At 36.8% G+C, this 22,663-nt stretch overlaps 1 protein-coding gene and 1 pseudogene across 3 annotated transcripts in view; one reads left to right on the forward strand and one right to left on the reverse strand.

The window, feature by feature from the left end:
* Positions 1-22,663, reverse strand: part of SLC30A6 (solute carrier family 30 member 6) — a 43,073-nt gene that overhangs the window by 2,484 nt on the left and 17,926 nt on the right. For all 3 annotated transcript variants that reach the window (XM_057741128.1, XM_057741129.1, XM_057741130.1), the window contains exons 9-13: positions 21,466-21,514; positions 21,054-21,173; positions 10,533-10,635; positions 9,593-9,640; positions 8,563-8,631 (exon numbers count right to left, since the gene is read on the reverse strand). In XM_057741128.1, the coding sequence (XP_057597111.1) occupies positions 8,563-8,631; positions 9,593-9,640; positions 10,533-10,635; positions 21,054-21,173; positions 21,466-21,514 (389 nt within the window). The remainder of the gene's footprint in view (positions 1-8,562; positions 8,632-9,592; positions 9,641-10,532; positions 10,636-21,053; positions 21,174-21,465; positions 21,515-22,663) is intronic.
* LOC130856593 (mortality factor 4-like protein 1) lies at positions 14,516-15,627 on the forward strand (annotated as a pseudogene).

Genomic DNA, 22,663 nt, shown 5'->3' on the forward strand with positions numbered 1-22,663 from the left:
CTTCACCCCCTGCCCCCTCCCAAACCTCGAGTTCTCCAGTCCATTCTCTGTATCTGCGTCCTTGTTCTCGTCACTGAGTTCATCAGTACGATTTTTAGATTCCGTATATGTGAGTTAGCATACAATATTTGTCTTTCTCTTTCTGACTTACTTCACTCTGTATGACAGACTGTAGTTCTATCCACCTCATTACATATAGCTCCATCTCATCCCTTTTTATAGCTGAGTAATATTCCATTGTATATATATGCCACATCTTCTTTATCCATTCATTTGTTGATGGGCATTTAGGTTGCTTCCATGTCCTGGCTATTGTAAACAGTGCTGCAATAAACATTATGGTACAAGTTTCTAGCAAGATCCTTTCTGACCTACCTCCTAGAGTAATGGATAAAAACAAAAATAAACAAATGGGACCTAATGAAATTTAAAAGCTTTTGCACAGCAAAAGAAACCATAAACAAGACAAAAAGACAACCCTCAGAATGGGAGAAAACGTTTGCCAATGAAGCAACAGACAAAGGATTAATCTCCAAAATATACTAGCAACTCACGTGAATCAATATCAATAAAACAAACAACTCAATCCAAAAATGTGCAGAAGACCTAAATAGACATTTCTTCAAAGATGGCATACAGATGACCAACAAACACATGAAAAGATGCTCAACATCACTACTCATTAGAGAAATGCAAATCAAAGCCACAATGAGGTATCACTTCACGCTGGTCAGAATGGCCATCATCAAAAGTTCTGGAAACAATAAATGCTGGAGAGGGTGTGGAGAAAAGGGAACCCTCCTGCACAGTTGGTGGGAATGTAAATTGATACAGCCACTATGGACAACTGTATGGAGATTCCTTAAAAAACTATAAATAGAACTACCATATGACCCAACAATCCCACTACTGGACATACATCTTGAGAAAACCATAATTCAAAAAGAAACGTACCACAATGTTCACTGCAGCACTATTTACAATAGCCAGGACACAGATGAATAGATAAAGAAGATGTGGCACATATATACAATGGAATATTACTCAGCCATAAAAAGAAACAAAACTGAGTTATTTGTAGAGAGGTGGCTAGACCTAGAGACTGTCATACAGAGTGAAGTCAGTCAGAAAGAGAAAAACAAATACAATATGCTAACTCATACATATGGAATCTAAAAAAACGGTACTGATGAACCTAGTGTCAGGGTTCAAGAATAAAGACGCAGAAATAGAGAATGGACTTGAGGACACAGGGGAGTGGGAGGAGGGGAAGCTGGGATGAAGTGATAGAGTAGTATTGACATATATACACTGTGAAATGTAAAACAGATGGCTAGTGGGAAGCTGCTGCATAACACAGGGAGATCAACTCAATGCTTGGCGATGACCTAGAGGGGTAGGATAGGGAGGGTGGGAGGGAGGCTCAAGAGGGAGGGGATATGGGGACATATGTATAAATACAGCTGATTCACTTTGTTATACAGCGGAAACTGACACAACATTGTAAAGCAATTATACTCTAATAAAAGTCTAAAGAAAAAAAATTACAGTTATGGATAACTGCTAATTAGGAAATGACGGCAACAGTCTAGGTTAGAAATGAAGAAGGCTGAGATAGGACAGATGTAGTGGGACCAGAGGGGGACAGATGGATTCATAATATTCCATGGGTTATAAATGGGAGATTGATTCTCAACTGGATATAATGAATGCAGGAGATGAAGTCATCAAACATAATCTCAAGGTTTCTAGCCTAGGTTACTAGGAGGACAGAGAGTACCAGGCATTATAATGATGATTAGAAGTATGTTTATTAACTTGATAAGATGTTCATCATACATTTTGTTTTTAAAAGATAACAAAATAGTAGGTACAACAATGATCATATTTTGATTAAAACACACAGAAAAATATCAAGAATGATATCACATGGTCATCTCAACAGATGCAGAAAAAGCATTTCACAAAATTCAACATCCATTCATGATAAAAACGCTCAACAAAGTTGGTTCATAGGGAACATATATCAACATAATAAAGGATATTTATGACAAACCCACAGCTAACATCATACTTGATGAAAAGCTGAAAGCTTTTCCTCTATGACCAGGAACAAGTCAAGGATGTCCACTCTTGCCACTTCTTTTTAACACAGTACTGGAAGTCCTAGCCACAGCAATCAGAGGAGAATAAAAAATAAGAGGTATCCAAATTGGAAGGAAAGAAGTAAAATTATCATTATTTGCAGAAGACATGACACTATATACAGAAAACCCTAAAGACTCCACCAAAAAACTATTAGAATTAATAAATGAATTCAGTAAAGTTTCAGGATATAAAGCTAATATATAGAAATTTGTTTCATTTCTATATACTAATAATGAACTATCAAAAAGAAAAATCAAGAAAATCCCATTTACAATTGAATGAAAAAGAATAAAATACCTAGGAATAAATTTAACAAAGGAGTTAAAAGACCCATATTTTATAAGACAGCAATGAAAGAAACTAAAGATGATATCAATAAATGGAAAGATAGTTTGTGTTCATGGACAGGATGAATTAATACTGTTAAAATGTCCACACTACCCAAAGCAATCTACAGATTCGATTCAACCCTATCAAAATACCCATGCCATTTTTCACAGAACTAGAACAAATAACCCCCAAATTTATGTGGAACCACAAAAGACCCCAAATAGCCAAAGCACTCTTGAGAAGGAAGAACAAAGGTATTATGCTCCTTGACTTCAAACTATACTATATAAGTGATAGTAATCAAAACAGTATAGTACTGGCACAAAAACAGACACACACATCATTGGAACAGAATAGAGATCCCAGAAATAAATCCACACACATATGGTCAACTAATCTACAACAAAGGAAATAGAAAAAACAATGGGGAAAAGATGGTCCCTTCAATAAGTGGTGCTGGAAAAACAGGACAGCTACATGCAAAAAAACAAAATGAGAACATTTTTTCATACCATACACACAAATAAACTTAAAACAGATTAAAGACAAATTTAACACCTGAAACCATAAAACTCCTAGAAGAAAACATAGGCAGTAATAAAGTCTTTGATATTAGTCTTCTGCAATATTTTTTTGATCTGCCTCCTCAGACAAGGGCCACAGAAGCAAAATTAAACAAATGGGACCTAATCAAACTAAAAAGCTTTTACACAGTAAAGGAAACCATCAATAAAATGAAAAGGCAACCTACTGAATGAGAGAAGATATTTCCAAATGATATGTCTGATAAGGACATAAAGAACTCATACAACTCAACACCAAAGGAAAAAAACCCCCAAAACCCAATTAAAAAATGGCCTTGGGGGACTTTTTGGTGGCCCAATGGTTACAACTCTGTGCTTCTACTGTAGGGGGATGCGGGTTCAATCCCTGGTTGAGGAACTAAGATCCCTCATGCCTTACAGTGCAACCCTCAAACCCAGCCCAAAAAAGGGCTTCGGATTAACATACACACACTACTATATATAAAATAGATAACCAACAAACACCTACTGTACAGCACAGGGAACTCTACCCATTACTCTCTAATAACCTATATGGGTAAAGAATCTGAAAAAGAATGAATACTTGTATATGTAAAACTTTATTACTCTGCTGTACACCTGAACTAACACAATGCTGTAAATGAACTATACTCAAATTTAAAAAAGGGGGTGAGGGGAGTAGGCAGAAGACCTAAATAGGCATTTTTCCAAAGAAGACATACAAAAGGACAACAGGCACATGAAAAGATGCTCAACATCACTCATCATCAGGGAAATGCAAATCAAAATCACAATGAGATTTCACTTCATACCTATCAGAATGACTATTGTCAAAAAGATAAAAAATACAAGTGTTGACAAAGAAAAGGGAACCATAGTACATTGTTGGTGAGGATGTAAAGTGGCACAGCCACTATGGAAAACTATATGGAAGTTCCTTAAAAAATTAAAAACAAAACTACCATACCATCCAGCAATTCCACTCCTGGGTATTTATCTCAAGAAAATGAAAACACTAATTCAAAAAGATACATGCACCCCAATGTTCATAGAGGCCTTATTTACAACAGCCAAGATATGGAAGCAACCTAAGTGCCCACTGGCTGATAAATGAATAAAGATGTGGTATACATATAGAATGGAATATTACTCAGTCATAAAAAAGAATGAAATCTTGCCATTTGTGACAACTTGGGTTGACCTGAAGGGTATTATGCTCAGTGAAATAAATCAGATGGAGAAAGACAAATACTGTATGTTTCCACTTATATGTGGAATCTAAAAAAACAAAACGAATGAACAAATATAATAAAACAGAAACAGATTCACAGATACAAAGAACTAATGGTTACCAGAGGAGAGAGGGGTGGGGGAAGGGGTGAAATAGGTGAAGGGGACCAAGAGGTACAAATTACCAGTTATAAGTAAGTCACAGGGATGTAATATATAGCACAGGGAATATAGTCAGTATTTTATAACTTAGTGTGGTGTGTAATCCATAAAAATATCAAATCACTATTTTGGGGGGAAAAAAGAATGACAGCGCTTATCTCTAGATGGTAGAATTATTAAGGGTTTTTGTTCTTTTCAACTTAATTATAAGTTCTAAATTTTCTAACAATGGGGCACTATTTGTATTAACAAAAACTTTAAAAATACATATTAAAAAAAGGCAAAAAACAAAACAAAAATATACAGTAAACAAAATATATAGCAGACATTCCATGTTGATTTTTAAACTCAGATTTCAAAAAAAAAGAAACAATTATAACAGCATAAACTGCACCTAAAGTAGCAAAATAGTTGGCTTAGTTACAATGGGTCTAAATCTATGGCTTGAGCACTAATAAGAGAGTTACTGCTAATCATGAGATAAAGAAAATGTGTTACTGCTTGAATTTGACTTCCATTTTATTACTTTTAGGTAAGACAAGCCATGTCTAGAAATCAAGTCATCTTTGATTTCTCCCTTTTCTTTGCCACTTTCAGTTGTCATCATAGGAAACTATAAAAGATACTGTATCTCCTCTTTTAGTCTGATACATAAGTCAAAGTAATTAAAATAAGTGAAAACCATTTCCAAGTATGAGCTTGAATAGTCTCCTATGATAATGGTGTTTGCATTAATCTATAGCTTTTCTGACAATTACTCTTGGCAGCTCAAAAGCTTGTTTTATTAATTTCCTTTGTCTTAATTAGGCACTACATCAGTGTGGCTATTGGATGGCCAAGTTCTGAAAGGCAGAGATGATTATGTTTATAAGCCACCCAACTAAATAAACACGTCTACTAGTTTGTTACTATCAGTAAGTACAGTTAAAGAAATGATTAAAAGTGAACTGCATTACCGGGGGACTGTGAATTTGTAAAATCATTTCTGGAAAACGATTTGGCAATTTGTGTTAAGCCATAAAAAATGTGGATATCCTCTGACTAACAAAACCCACTTCTAAAATTTAATCTTAAGGAATAATCATGGGTATACACAAAGATTATTCCATAAAGATATTCACCCCAGCCCCGTTTATATGAGAAAAATGTAAAACAACTTGTCTATTATGGGACTGATTAAATAAAATGTGGCATATTCATATATTGCAGAATTCTGCAGTCATTATGAATTATGTTGGGATTCTTGAAAGACAGAAGCAGTGGTGGCACTTTTTTGAAATGCCTCAAATATCCCCATAAAAACAGAAACTAAGACAGCAAATCCAAAAACCTATGGACAACATCTACAAAAAATTAGATAACACAATACCTTAAGAAAACCCAAATACAAAACTATAAGACGTGCAAGGTATCAGCATCTGTGGAGGAGGATGCAATAGGGCATCTGACTGACCTCAAAACCTCACAACAGTTAACTAGCTCTTAATGGAAATCTAGGACAGTGAATTTGAGAAAGGCACCTGGGCAAATGGAGGGGTCTGACACATTTCAATAGTGGGTGAATACAATGGGTCTGCAATAATATATGAAAGGCTGGAGTGGTCTAAACCCTGTGAGCTCCCAAAAGTAATCAAGCAAAGTTCCCTTCCAGTACAAAGCCCCACATTAAGAAGAAACAGCTGGGAACAGAATCTAAATTGAGCAGCAGAGTAGAGACAAAGGATAAAGAAGGTTCAGATACAAATGGGAAAATAGAACCAGGAGAAAATAAAAAAACAACTTTCACTTCACAGACACATTAGAAGAGGGAGCTCTAGAACCATGAATTTAGACACATTACCCTAAACCATTCTTCATTTTAAAATTCAGGAAAATGAATTTCACATAAAAAGGAGCAAAAGAAAAGGACTGAATCCAAACCCCACACAAAGTTATTTAAGAAAAAAAAAATACAGAACAGATTATAAAAGATCGAAAAGATTTACCTACAAAGTTGAGAAATATTGCCTACTTTTTCAAACCAAGCTAAAAGACATGAAATAAGAACAATATAAATCAAAATTAGAAAACCTCAGAAATGAGGTGGCAACTAGAAATACAAGAAAAAAAAAATCATTTCAGAGAGCTCCCTGGCGGTCCAGTGGTTACAACTCGGCACTTTCACTGCCATGGGCCTGGATTCAGTCCCTGGTATGGGAACTAAGATCCCTCAAGCCAAGTGGCATGGCCAAAAAACAAAAAGAATCATTTCAGAAACAAAGATTAAACTAGCAAAGCAATAAACATACACGTATACTGTAAGAGAAATACTAGGTAAAAAGAAGGGAAGTTTTAAAAATCAAAAGGAAATTGAGATAGTAAGTAATTGAAAGAAAATAACAAATAAGAAAGAAATGCAAAGATCCAACATGCTTATAATAAGAGTTCCCAAAGAAGAAAATCAAAGCAAGAGAATAGAATACTATGAACTTTAATTAAAGAAAACTTTCCTGAAAGTTTTAAAGAATTGTTTTTGAAGTAACATTATTGAAAGGGTATACTGCATACCTGAAATAACTGACCCAGAATGATCAACACCAAGACATATTCTAGTAAAATTACTGGACTTAAAAAAAAAATCTTTTAGGCACAGAGTAAAAAGATCAAGTCACATATAAAGGGAAAAAAAAAATCAGACTATGAGTCATCAGGCTTTACCACGATAACGCTTTCTGCCAGAGGTAAATGGCGTAAAATATTTAAGAAACTCAAGGAAATAAAATGTGTGCTCAGGATTTTATATCCAGCTAAATGATTTTCAAGAATAATGTTCACAACTGTTTTCAACACTCAAAAATTTAGGAAACATTGTTCCCAAGGGCCTTTCCTGAAGAATTTGCTAGGGCATGAGTTTTAGATATCCAAAATGACTAGAGACGGGAAGAGAGGAAGGGAAGAGATGAAGCAGCCATTTTTCCACTATAAGAGCATAGGTCTGAAACTAAAGACTGCAGGAATTGTCCTTGGGTGGCGCAGTGGTTAAGAATCCACCTGCCAATGCAGGCGAGATGGGTTCAAGCTCTGGTCTGGGAAGATCCCACATGCTGTGGAGCAACTAAGCCCTGCACCACCACGACTGAGCCTGCGCTCTAGAGCCCTTAAGCCGCAACTACTGAAGCCCTTGTGTCACAACTACTGAAGCCGCGTGCCTAGAGCCCATGCTCCACAACAAGAGAAGTCACCCACAATAAAGAAGTCCAAGCACCGCAACGGAGAGCAGCCCCCGCTCGCCACAACTAGAGAAAGCCCGCACGCAGCAACAAAGACCCAATGCAGCCAAAAATAAATAAATATATTTATAACAACAACAACAAAAAATGAAACTAAAGACTGCAAAGTAGTGATATCATTGAGCTGTTGGACCAACCCCAATCTGCCAAATCTGAAATCTGTGTTATGTTAGAAAAGTCAAATCTGGTCTGTTTTTTAAAAAATGATATTGTAGAAGAATAATATTTAATAACATGAAAAATTGTTCACGATATATTAAGTGAAAACAGCAAATTATAAAACAGCATGACCTCATTTTCTAAAAAGAGTAAGTATATAAGTATTCATACCAAAACATCAATGGCAGTTTTCTCTACATGATAGGATTATGGTTGTTCAATTTTTTTTTTCTGGGTATTTTTTTGTAATTTCTTCATCATTCCTGACACAGGAATAAAATCATGCCATAACAAAGTCTCTCTGGTAATGAGGTGTAAATTGACTGGAAAACATGGAATTTTATGCTGAAGCAGCTGTTATTATAACTCTTTAACATATTCAGCAAAAATCTCCAAAATTAGAACTCTAATAAAAAGAAAATAATAGCAGGTTTTACTTTTGCAATATTTTCATGTTTAGGAATGTATGACTATGGATTTTTCTTTTCTTGGACAGCCCAGTATTAAGATGATTTAGCTTGAAAAGAAAAAAATGAATGAAGAAAAACATCCCTTAATTAATCCCAATTAGGTTACTGAATCCATCTACATTTTTTACTTTAGTGAACAAAAATGGGAATCAAAGGATCTATAAAAATTTTGAAGAAATACTTTTTACAGTTTTAAAAATTATAAACTATGTTTTAAACTATAACTAAAGTAATATATAGAAAGCATACCAATGAGCCAAAACCTAGGGTCCAAAAATGCTCATTTCGGACTTCCAAAACTCCATCCAAGGTAGATACCTAATCAAAAACACAGAAACAGGGCTTTTGTATTTGACATATCCCACACAATTCAGTCACATTATGGATTTGCTTTAAGCCTAGAAATGACACGGCCAAACCCTGCATGAAGACATTCATTAGCTTAAAGAAGTCCCAGACCGTTCACTCAAGATACCATTTCTGCTTGTGCGATACTGAGCCAGGGCCTTCTTTTCCAGTTTCTTCTCTGCACCAATCCCTCTGGAATTAGGTCGTTACTTTCCTCATCCATGCCTTGTTCAACAGTGTGTAGTTCTCTTCATCTTATTAGTACAGTATATATTTATATCCAGCACTTGTAGTATCAAGACTTTTTTTACTTTCTCAATCATCTCTTTCTCTGTATTCCCTTTTAACAAATTCCTGTACAAACAGGATGTTATTTGGATGTGGGCCAAAATGAAATTACAAGGCCAGATATATATTGTGTGGCCCATTGGTACATTGGCATAGACTCCACTAGCTGAGACAAGCGGCTAGCTTGTCAAAGTGGCCTCTGTGATACTGACAACCAATAGTTTAAAATAATTTGATTATCTTATTCCTTCATTAGTTAACAGGTGGAATTTTATAATACAAAATCTAAACCTATAAACCAACATATTATGTGGTGAAGCAATCACCATGTAAAATGGCCTCTGACTTAAGCAGAATCCTAGGTTTCAATACAAAATCATAAAAATCACAGCATTTATATAGAAAATAGTGTGGTCTCTAGACCATTATCTTCTACACTTATTTCAAATGAATCTGGCTTCCAGACTGAGCAATTTGTCAAATTTTTCTATTTTTGTCACTATGTTATGTCTCCTACTATATCATTATAAAGAACACAAACTTCCCTAAAATAAAATTCTAGAAACAGTTGAAATTATTTGTACCCCCTCTTTGCATTCTCTAACTATAAGTTAAAATGATTTTACTTATTATTCCATCTTACCTCTCTGATAAGTTTGTCCAACTGACCAATAACATGGGGTGGTGTAGTCTGCAGAAAAAAATAAACAAAATATGAATCTGGAGAGAGAAAAAATTTTTGCAACAGTGGTCCTGATACTAAAAAAACTGGGTTTTATAACAGCCTCTGCTTTGTTTCACATGTGCCCTATCATCATTTAGGGAAGTGAGGGTTCAACTGACCCACTAATAAAGGAACATCAGGAATCAGCCCATGCTTATTTCTTATCTTGCAAGGAAGCTGCTATCTCTAGAACCAAATAAGCCTTAAAGAACCAACTAATCAACAAAAAAATCTTTAAGAAAGGCACAGCTCTATAAAACTAATAACTTATTATTACTGCTTCAGGAGCGGGAGATACAAACAACCCGTAAGTTTTAGAAAAGGCATGAGGGAAAGACAGAAGGAGAAGTAGTGCTTACATATTCATCTAGTCCTGGGAAACTACCTCTCTGTGTAGGTGTTTGCCTATAGGTGTTCCTATTGTTTCAGTAAGTAGTGATTTCTCATTTTTAATTTTGAATTTGAAATTTAAAAGTCCCACTAATTCAAGGATAGGAAATAAGAAAACAATCACAACTGGATTATACAATAGCCAAAGCACATTTATTAAGGGAAAATAATTATCTAAAAAAGATTTTAAGTAATATTGTTTTTACTGAAACATCATTAGAGGTAAATTTTTTTCATTTCTGCTTTTGTCATATCATAAACACATGAAGATCTGTGCCTATTCTGTGCACCAGTATAATTTCTTCTGGTTCTTACTATACAAATTGCAGAGATTACTGTTTGGCTTCATCTCCAACAGGGCCCTCCAGTAGCTAAAAATTTCATAATCTGGTAGAAGAACATATAGTTTTATAATCTGGTAAAAGAACACAGCTAATTTGAAGCATGCATACTGAAAGAAGACTCTTACCTGGAGTAATACTTTCCCACTGTACACACTCATGGGATACATGGTGCCAAACGTCATTAGAGCAATGGCTATGGCTGACGCAGTGTCTACAGCAAAATAATTACTAAAAAGAAAAAAAATTCTAAATCTTAAATGTGTGCTTCACTGAGCTTGTTACAATTTAATCTACCAAACTTTATGTAAAGCAACAGGACTATTTTAGAACAGCTGGCCATTACTGGCAATGGGAGCATCGCAAAGGAAAAGAAAAAGTTTTCAGAATCCTTCCTTGCCAAAGTTTAGGAGAAAATAACTAATAATTTTGTTAATTAGTGTGATGAGAGATAATGAAGAAAAAAACATGTAAGCATTGCCCCATAACATATTTTCAATGTACTCATCAACTATAAATATTTCATATATATTTATTTGCCACAACAAATAAAAACCTTTAATAGTAATTTCTGATACAGAAAGACTAATGGAAATCATCATTTATTCTATCAATTTTGCTGTAAACAGTAACTTTCCAATAATTACTATTAAAAATTTTCAAATCTCCCAGGAATTACACAAGGTGAGATTCTCCAGGAATTTGTTACAGCAACATTGTGACTGAAGTGCAACATCTCATCAGTAGTTCACTGTTCTATTAACAAGACAGACCAAAATGCCAATGGTTACAAAGCTGACCATGTACTCTTTTTCACTTTTTCCCATATGCTGGGAATAGAAACATGAGTAAAGACATAGTTCCTACCTTTGAAATGGCAGGAAACACATATGTGAAAAATATAATTAAGGATTTTGGGTACAAAGGAGAAGTCCTACAGGGTATCATGGATGCACAAAGGAGTGAGTGGCAAGCCTACTGGGGTAGGGATAATCCAGAAATGCTAAATATAAGAAGAGGTGACATTTGCTCTGAGTCTTCAAAGATGAGCAAGATGATGGGAGCAAGATACTGCAGACAGTGAAGGCAGCATGTGCACAGGCATGAAAACCCTGTGTAGCACTGAAACTATGAACAGTTTAGACAGGTGGATGGCTGGTAAGGTTGACAGAGGCTTCATCGTGCTTAACGACTTTTAATTTTCTTAAGTATGCAAAGGAGAGAATTTTGAAACAGGAAAATATTATGTCCAGATTTGCAACTTTTAACGATGACATCAGTAGCAAAATAGCAGATAACTAAAGATGTGTGAGAATAAAAATTATAAGATCAGAACACTACTCTAATTAGGCCAAGGAAATGATGATAAAGTCCTTGATTTAGGAAAAAGAAGGGGAAGAAGGGAAATATAATTAAAAAGAAAGACTGAACAAGACTAGGTGACAAGACTACAGTTTTACAACAGCCAAGACTTAGAAACAACCTACATGTCTGTTGGCAGATGAATGGATAAAGAAAATGTGGTGACTGTATATACACAAATATATATACAATGAAATATTATTCAGCCATAAGAAGGAAATCCTGCCATTTGTGACATGGATAGACCTTGAGGGCATTATGCTAAATGAAATAAGCCAGACACAAAAGGACAAATATGTATGATTTCATTTATATCAAGTACTTAGAGTAGTCAAATTCATAGAGACAGCAAGTAGAATAGTGGTTGCCAGGGGCTGGGGGGAGGTAGAATGGGTAGTAATTACTGAATGGGTACAGTTTCAGTTAGGGAAGATGAAAAAGTTCTGCAGATGGACCGTGGTGATAGTTGCACAACAAAGTGAATGTATATATTAAATACCTGTAAAAATACTAAACTGTATGCTTAGAAATGGTTAAAATGGAAAATTTTATTTTACATATGTTTTAATGCAATTTAAAAGCAGAAGGCAGAGAGAAGAATCAAGATGGCGAAGTAGGAGGACATGTGCTCACTCCCTCTTGCAAGAGCACTGGAATTACAACTAACTGCTGAACAACCATCCACTGAAAGACACTGGAACTAACCCCCCAAAAAAACACCCCACAACCAGAGACAAAGGAGAAGCTGCAATGAGATGGTAGGAGGGGCGCAATCGCGTTAAAATCAAATCCCATAAATGCTGGGTGGGTGACTCACAAGCTGGAGAACAGTTAGACGGCAGAAGTCCACCCACTAAAGTGAGGGTTCTAAGCCCCACATCACGCTTCCTAACCTGGGGGTCCAGCAACAGGAGGAGAGATCCCCAGAGAATCAGACTTTGAAAGCCAGTGGGATTTGATTGCAGGACCTCCACAGGACTGGGGGAAACAGAGACTCCATTCTTGGAGGGCACACAAAAAAGTGTGTTCACCAGGACCCAGGGGAAGGAGCGGCGACCCCACAGGAGACTGAACCAGACATACCTGCCGGTGTTGGAGGGTTGCCTGCAGAGGTGGGGGGCAGCTGTGGCTCACCAAGGAAATGGGGGCACTGGCAGCAGGGGTTCTGGGGAGTGCTCATTGGTGTGAGCCCTCCCAGAGTCTACCATTAGCCCCACCAAAGAGCCTGTAAGCTCCAGTGCTGGGTCGCCTCAGGCCAGACCTCCAACAAGGTGGGAACACAGCCGCACCCACTTGCTGACAAGCAGCTTAAAGTGTCATTGACTTCCGCCCACCAAATTGGATTAATGTTTTACTGAGCTCTGCCCACCCAGCCCAACCCACCATCAGTCCCTCCCATCAGGAAGCACACACGAGCTCCTAGACAGCTTCCTCCACAAGAGGGCAGACAGCAGAATCAAGCAGTATCAGCAGTATTTCGTCTTGTGGAACTGAAAATCACAGCCACAGAAAGACACAGAAAATGAAAAGGCAAAAGACTTTGTACCAGATGAAGGGACAAGATAAAATGCCAGAAAAAACCAACTAAATGAAGAAGATACAGGCACCCTTCCAGAAAAAGAATTCAGAATAATGAGTGAAGATGATCCAGGACTTTGAAAAAAGATTGGATGCAAAGATCAAAAAGTTGCAAGAAAAGTTTACCAAAGACCTAGAAGGATAAAGAACAAGCAGAGATATGCAACACAGTAACTGAAATGAAAAATACACTAGAAGGAACCAATAGCAGATTAACTGAGGCAGAAGGACGAATAACTGACCTGGAAGACAGAATGGTGATAATCACTGATGCAGAAAAGAGTAAGGAAAAAAGAAAGAAAAGATCTGAAGACAGACTAAGAGACCTCTGGGACAATGTTAAACACACCCACATTCACATTATAGGGGTCCCAGAAGGAGAAGAGAGAGAGAAAGAACCCGAGAAAATATCAGAAGAGGTTATAGTTGAAAACTTCCCTAACATGGGAAAGGAAATAGCTACCCAAGTGCAGGAAGTGCAGAGAGTCCCAGGCAGGATAAACCCAAGGAGAAACACACCAAGACATATAGTAGTCAAAGTGACACAAATTAAAGACAGAGAAGTGTTATTAAAAGCAACAAGGGAAAAACCACAAATAACATACAAGGGGACCCGCATCAGGTTAACAGATGATTTCTCAGCAGAAACTCTGCAAGCCAGAAGGGAGTGGCAGGATATATTTCAAGTGATGAAAGGGAAGAACCTACAACCAAGAATACTCTACTCAGCAAGAATCTCATTCTGATTCGATGGAGAAATCAAAAGCTTTACAGACAAGCAACAGCTAAGAGAATTCAGCACCACCAAACCAGCCCTACAACAAACGCTAAAGGAACTTCTCTAAGCCGGAAACATAAGAGAAGAAAAGGACCTACAGAAACAAAAACAAAACAATTAAGAAAATGGTAATAGGAACATACATATTGATAATTACCTTGAATGTAAATGGACTAAATGCACCAACCAAAAGACACAGACTGGCTGAATGCATACAAAAACAAGACTCAGGTATATGCTGTCTACAAGAGACTCACTTCAGACCTAGGGACACATACAGACTGAAAGTGAGGGGATGGAAAAAGATATTCCATGCAAATGGAAATCAAAAGAAAGCTGGAGTAGTAATATACATATCAAATAAAATAGCCTTTAAAATAAAAAATATAAATTCCAGGAGGGTGAGAGAGTGCTGTGCTTCCATGGACCTCTTCTTTATGAAGCAAAGTGTGTAAAGGTTGCCATAAAGGATAAACAAGTGAAATACTTTATACATTACAGTGGTTGGAATAAAAATTGGGATGAATGGGTTCCAGAAAGCAGAGTGCTCAAATACGTGGATACCAATTTGCAGAAACAAAGAGAACTTCAAAAAGCCAATCAGGAGCAGTATGCAGAAGGGAAGGTGAGAGGGGCTGCCCCTGGAAAGAAGACTTCTGGTCTGCAGCAGAAAAATGTTGAAGTGAAAACAAAAAAGAACAAACAGAAAACACCTGGAAATGGAGATGGTGGTAGTACCAGTGAGACACCTCAGCCTCCTCGCAAGAAAAGGGCCTGAGTAGATCCTACTGTTGAGAATGAGGAAACATTCATGAACAGAGTTGAAGTTAAAGTAAAGATTCCTGAAGAGCTAAAACCATGGCTTGTTGATGACTGGGACTTAATTACCTGGCAAAAACAGCTCTTTTATCTTCCTGCCAAGAAGAATGTGGATTCCATTCTAGAGGATTATGCAAATTACAAGAAATCTCGAGGAAACACAGATAATAAGGAGTATGCTGTTAATGAAGTTGTGGCAGGGATAAAGGAATACTTCAATGTCATGTTGGGCACTCAGCTGCTCTACAAATTTGAGAGACCACAGTGTGCTGAAATCCTCGCAGATCACCCTGATGCACTCATGTCCCAGGTGTATGGAGTGCCACATCTACTGAGATTATTTGTACAAACTGGAGCAATGTTGGCCTATACACCTCTGGATGAGAAGAGCCTTGCTTTATTACTGAATTATCTTCATGATTTCCTAAAATACCTGGCAAAGAATTCTGCAACTTTGTTTAGTGCCAGCGATTATGAAGTGGCTCCTCCAGAGTACCATCGGAAGGCTGTGTGAGGCGCTTCTACTCACTATGTTTGGATCTCTGTAAACACATTTTTGTTTCTTAGTCCTTCTCTTGTACAAATGATGTACTTTGGAAATGTTAGTGTATAACAGAATTGATTTTTGTTTTCTGTTTGATTTTAAACAGAGAAAATAAAAGGGGTTACAGCTCCTTTTTTCTTTTCCTTTTTTTTTTTTTCATTTCAAAGTTGCTACCAGTGTATTCAGTGATGGACAACAGAGAGACATACTGTAGAGTGTTTTATTGCTTAGTTGACAAAGCTGCTTTTGAATGCTGGTGGTTCTATTCCTTTGACACTACACACTTTTATAATATGTGTTAATGCTATATGACAGAATGCTCTGATTCCTAGTGCCAAAGGTTCAATTCAGTGTATATAACTGAGCACACTCATCCATTTGTGCTCCCCCCCATTTTTTATGGTGCTTACAGTAAAGAGCCCATCCTTTGCAAGTCATCCACGTTGTTCCTTAGGCATTTTATCTTTGCTCAGATTGTCGAAGAATGGTGGCTTGTTTCATGGTTTTTGTATTTGTGTCTAATGCACGTTTTAACATGATAGACGCAATGCATTGTGTAGCTATAGTTTTCTGGAAAAGTCAATCTTTTACAAATTGTTTTTCAGATCTTCAATAAATTTTTTCTTTAAATTTCAAAAAATAAAAAAATAAAAAAAATAAAAAATATTACAAGAGACACGAAAGGACACTACATGAAGATCGAGGGATCAATCCAAGAAGAAGAGATAACAATTATAAATATATATGCACCCAATATAGAAGCCCCTCAATACATAAGGGAAATGCTGACAACTATGAAAGAGGAAATCAACGGTAACACAATAATAGTGGGGGACTTTAACACCCACTTACAACAATGGACAGATTATACACACAAAAAATTAATAAGGAAACACAAGCTTTAAATGACATAATAAATCAGCTGGATTTAATAGATATCTATAGGACATTACATCCAAAAACAGCAGATTACACGTTCTTCTCAAGTGCACATGGAACATCCTCCAGGATAGACCACATTTGGGGTCATAAATCAAGCCTTGGTAAATTCAAGAAAATTGAAATTGTATCAAGCATCTTTTCCAACCACAATGTTATGAGATTAGAAATCAATTACAGGAAAAAAATTGTAAAAAACACAAGAACATGGAGACTAAACAATACGCTACTAAATAACCAAGATTGGGGGACAGGGGGCGAAGGGGAAGCTGGGACGAAGTGAGAGAGTAGCATAGACATATATATACTACCAATTGTAAAACAGCCAGTGGCAAGTTGCTGTATAACAAAGGGAGATCAACTCAATGATGGGTGATGCCTTAGAGGGCTGGGACGGGGAAGTTGGGGGGGAGTCGCGGGAGGGAGGGAATATGGGGATATGTGTATAAACACAACTGATTCACTTTGGTGTACCTCAAAAACTGGTACAAGAGTGTAAAGCAATTATATTCCAATAAAGAGCAAAAAATAAAAAATAAAAAAATATATAAAGAAATAACCAAGAGATCACTAAAGAAATCAAAGAGGAAATCAAAAAATACCTAGAGACAAATGACAACGAAAACACAATGATCCAAAACCTATGGGATGCAGCAAAGGCAGTTCTCAGAGGGAAGTTTATAGCAATACAATCCTACCTCAAGAAACAAGAAAAATCTCAAATAAACAATCTAACTTTACACCTAAAGAAACTAGAGAAAGAAGAGCAAACAAAACCCAAAGTTAGTAGACAGAGAGAAATCACAAAGATGAGAGCAGAAATAAATGAAATAGAAACAAAGAAAACAATAGCAAAAATCAATAAAACTAAAGGCTGGTTCTTTGAGAAGATAAATAAAATCAATAAACCTCTAGCAAGACTCATCAAGAAAAAGAGGGAGAGGACTCAAATCAATAAAATTAGAAATGAAACAGGAGAAGTTACAATGGACACTGCAGAAATAAAAAGCACCATAAGAGACTATTATAAGCAACTATATGCCAATAAAGTGGACAACCTGGATGAAATGGACAGATATTAGAAAGATATAACCTTCCAAGACTGAATCAGGAAGAAATAGAAAATATGAACAGACCAAGCACAAGTAATGAAATTGAAACTGTGATTAAAAATCTCCCAACAAACCAAAGTCCAGGACCAGATGGATTCACAGGTGAATTTTATCAAACATTTAGAGAAGAGCTAACACCCATCCTTCTCAAACTCTTCCAAAACATTGCAGAGGAAGGAACACTCCCAAACTCATTTTATGAGGCCACCATCACCCTGATACCAAAACCAGACAAAGATACTACAAAAAAAGAAAATTACAGACCAATATCACTGATGAATTTAGATGCAAAAATCCTCAATAAAATACTAGCCAACAGAATCCAACAACACATTAAAAGGATCATACACCATGATCAAGTGGGGTTTATTCCTGGAACGCAAGGATTCTTCAATATACGCACATCAATCAATGTGATACACCATATTAACAAACTGAAGGATAAAAACCACATGATCATCTCAATAGATGCAGAAAAAGCTTTTGAAAAAATTCAACCCCCATTTATGATAAAAACTCTCCAGAAGGTGGGCATAGAGGGAACCTACCTCAACATAATAAAGGCCATATATGACAAACCCACAGTAAACATCATTCTCAGTGGTGAAAACTGGAAGCACTGCTTCTAAGATCAGGAACAAGACAAGGATGTCCACTCTCACCACTACTATTCAACAGTTTTGGAAGTCCTTGCCACAGCAATCAGAGAAGAAAAAGAAATCAAAGGAATCCAAATTGGAAAAGAAGTCAAACTGTCACTGTTCACAGATGACACGATACTATACATAGAAAATCCTAAAGATGACACCAGAAAACTACTTGAGCTAATCAATGAATTTGGTAAAGTTGCAGGATACAAAATTAACACACAGAAATCTCTTGCATTTCTATACGCTAGCAATGAAAGATCAGAAAGAGACATTAAGGAAACAATCCCATTCACCATTGCAACAAAAAGAATAAAATGCCTAGGAATAAACCTAACCAAGGAGGTAAAAGATCTGTACTCAGAAAACTATAAGACACTAATGAAAGAAATCAAAGATGACACAAACAGATGGAGGGACATTCCATGTTCTTGGACTGGAAGAATCAACATTGTGAAAATGACTATACTACCCAAAGCAATTTACAGATCCAATGCAGTCCCGATCAATGGCATTTTTCACAGAACTAGAACAAGAAATTTTACGATTTGTATTAAAACCCAAAAGACCCCAAATAGCCAAAGCAATCTTGAGCAGGAAAGAGAGAGTTGGTGGATTCAGGCTTCCTGACTTCAGGCTATACTGCAAGGCTACAGTGATCAAGACAGTATGGTACTGGCACAAAAACAGAAATATAGATCAATGGAACAGGATAGAAAGCCCAGAGATAAACTACAGTTAACTAATCTGTGACAAAGGAGGCAAGGATATACAATGGAGAAAAGACAGCCTCTTCAATAAGGGGTGCTGGGAAAACTGGACAGTTACATGTAAAACAATGAAATGAGAACACTCCCTAATGCCACAGACAAAAATAAACTCAAAATGGATTAAAGACTTAAATGTAAGGAGAGACACTATAAAACTCCTAGAGGAAAACATAGGAAGAACACTCTCTGACATAAATCACAGCAAGATCTGTTTTGACCCACCTCCTAGAGTAATGGAAATAAAAACAAAAATAAATAAGTGGGACCTAATGAAACTTCAAAGCTTCTGCACAGCAAAGGAAACTATAAACAAGACAAAAAGACAACCCTCAGAATGGGAGAAAATATTTGCAAACGAATCAACAGACAAAGGATTAATCTCCAAAATATATAAACAGTTCATCCAGCTCAATATCAAAAAAACAAACAACCCTATCAGAAAATGGGCAGAAGACCTAAATAGACATTTCTCCAAAGAAGACATACGGATGGCCAAGAGGCCCATGAAAAGCTGCTCAACGTCACTAATTATTAGAGAAATGCAAATCAAAACTACAATGAGGTATCACCACACACCGGTCAGAATGGACATCACCAGAAAATCTACAAACAATAAATGCTGGAGAGGGTGTGGAGAAAAGGGAATGCTCTTGCACTGTTGGTGGAAATGTAAATTCATACAGCCACTATGGAGAACAGTATGGAGGTTTCTTGCAAAACAAAAAATAGAACTACCATATGCCCCAGCAATCCCACTGCTGGGCATATACCCAGAGAACACCATCATTCAAAAAGACATATGCACTCCAATGTTCATTGCAGCACTCTTTACAATAGCCAGGACATGGAAGCAACCTAAATGTCCATCAACAGATGACTGGATAAAAAAGATGTAGTACATATATACAAAGGAATATTACTCAGCTGTAAAAAGCAATGAAACTGGGACATTTGTAGAGACATGGATGGACGCAGAGACCGTCATACAGAGTGAAATGAGTCAGAAAGAGAAAAACAAATATCGTATATTAACACATATATGTGGACTATAGAAAAATAGTACAAATCAATCGGTTTGCAAGGCAGACATAGAGACACAGATGTAGAGAACAAACATATGGACACCAAGAGGGGAAAGTGGGGGGTGGGGGTGGGGTGGGATGAATTGGGAGATTGGGATTGCCGTATATACATTACTAATAAGAAAAAAAATTAAAAGAAAAAATAAAGTGCTCTCAAAACATTAAAAAAAAAGCAGAATGCAATGAATAGATATTATTAGCATTCACTGAGACAGGAAATACAAGAAAAAGTCGTTTTGGGGATGAGGAAAATAGGTTCAGTTGACATAGACATGAATACAAGTAAGATATGCTTTTTGGAATTCAATAGTGTAAGAATCACAGAGGTAGTAAATAAAAACATAATTGTATATGATATCCTAGGAGAGTATACAAAAGGACGGGGAGTTAAAGTATCACATCATAAAATTAAGCTTAAGGCTGCTAAAGTCTATTTCCTAATAGCCTTGCTTTTTTTTTTTAATCGATTCACATCTGCTCCTCTTCTCTTCCCTCACTCAGCAACAGTAGCTGTGAGGGAAGCTGTCTTTTACCCTCCTCTTCTCAGTTTCACTTACCAGGCCAGCAGTAGGGAATTTAAAAAGTTTTCCAGTGGGCATTATACATTGTGGTAAAGATTTCTTATTGAATTCACCCCCCTTAATCTTTCAGATGAAGACATTTGAGGACAAGACTTGACCAAAGTTGCACAGGTCACAGGCAAACATGCTATGAGTTAAATCCCTATCCATCCTACTGATGCCCTTAAAAATATGGTCCCAGGGCTTCAATTTCTCTACCTCCTCCCCACACTGATCCCTGCCAGCTTTGCGGGTCCAGCCATCTGGGTGGGTGTGAAGTGTGTCCTGCTGGCTTGGGTTTGAGTTTCCCTGTTGCCTGACCGTGTGTGTGTCCTTCCTCCCTTTGTTGCCGCTTGTCTATCTTTGGAGAAATGTCTGTTCTGATACTCAAAATAAAAAAATAAATAAATCAGGCCCCAGGAATCAAAACACACTTGATAACAATAAAAAATACTTACTTAATTTCAATTAGCATATAAGTAATACAAAGAGCAAATGCTCCGGCAAGATCAATCAAAACAAATGGATTCATTCGGGGAAGGAAGATACTGCTAAGTCCCGGAATAATTCCACACAAGCTATGAAAAAACAAACAAAAAGTACTCATTAGCAGAACTTACATAATACTGATGAAAACTGTTTAAAAGATGACTTGTATTTTAGTATCGTATATCTTTTAAAGAAAGCAAATAGGATTTGGGAACGAAACTCTCACTCGTAAAGGTCTCTTTTGTAATATCAATTAAAAAGTAAGAAAAAGTACAGGGAGAATAAGAATCTGATCTGTGAGATGCATGTAGTAACCTCAGCAATGAATAATGTAAGTCCCTACGACAGATGCATTTCTTGCGCGTCTCCATAACATCTTACCTTCGACTAAGATCTGCAACATGCTCTTGAAGCCAACTTGTGCTAGCAGCTTTAAAAAGAAAATACTCAAAATTATTTATATTGAATAAACTACCAGAAATAACTGATACTTAAATTTAAAAAAATAAGTTTGGTCATGATCATATAACATTAGAAAAGGACACAGTATTCCTCAAATCTAGAAATTTTTCTCTTCTATGCCTTTAGGATACTAAATAAAAAGCAGTTTCAACTACAATATACAGCTGACCTGAAGGAATCAGTGAATTTACATATGTCATTGTTACTATTAATTTAAAGTTTTAAAGGCGTATTATACTGTAAAACAAAGCTTCCTAACTAGCGTGCTGAGAATGGGTTGCAGGTAGACCAATTACCAACTCCTTCAGCTCTCAGAAACGCCAGCTGGGGATCTGGCTACATGCAGACGCCCGTCAGTTACTGTCCCTGGACAAGTAGCCTCCAAGCTCAAGCATCCTCTCACATTTTATCCCATGGTGCTACAGAAATTCTCATTTTTTAATGTGTACCATGATGTTAAAAAGATTGGCAAGCCATACAAAAAGTAATCTAGTACAGCAGTTAAGAGCAGGCTCTGATGCCAGAATACCTGGCTTCAACCCTAGCTCTGTCCTTAACTAGATGTGTAGCCTGAGACAAATGACTTACTCTCTTAGAGCCTCAGTGTAAAATGGGGATAATAAAATGATTTACCTTGTATGGTTATAGGAAGAATTAAATGGGTTCTATGTAAAGCATTTAGCACAGTGCCTGGCAGATAAAAAGTGCTCAATGTCATTTTCCAGTGAAATTTCAATTTATGTCATATAATAAACCTTGATGTTTCTATGAACTTTCATTTCCAGCTAATAAAAATATTCATATAAACTAGACAATCTTTCTGGAAATAAATATGGCAATATACATTAAAGACTTAAAAAATGTTGTATTTTTGGGACTTCCCTGGTGGCACAGTGGTTAAGAATCTGCCTGCCAATGCAGGGACCATGGGTTCGATCCCTGGTCTGGGAAGATCCCACATGCCTCAGAGCAACTAAGCCCGTGTGCCACAGCTACTGAGCCTGCACTCCAGAGACTGCGTGCCGTAACTACTGAGCCTGTGTGCTCCAACTACTGAAGCCCATAGAGCCTGTGCTCCACAACAAGAGAAGTCACCACAATGAGAAGCCCATACACT

Source organism: Hippopotamus amphibius, chromosome 7, assembly GCF_030028045.1.
Source record: "Hippopotamus amphibius kiboko isolate mHipAmp2 chromosome 7, mHipAmp2.hap2, whole genome shotgun sequence".
In the NCBI taxonomy this organism is placed as follows: domain Eukaryota; kingdom Metazoa; phylum Chordata; class Mammalia; order Artiodactyla; family Hippopotamidae; genus Hippopotamus; species Hippopotamus amphibius.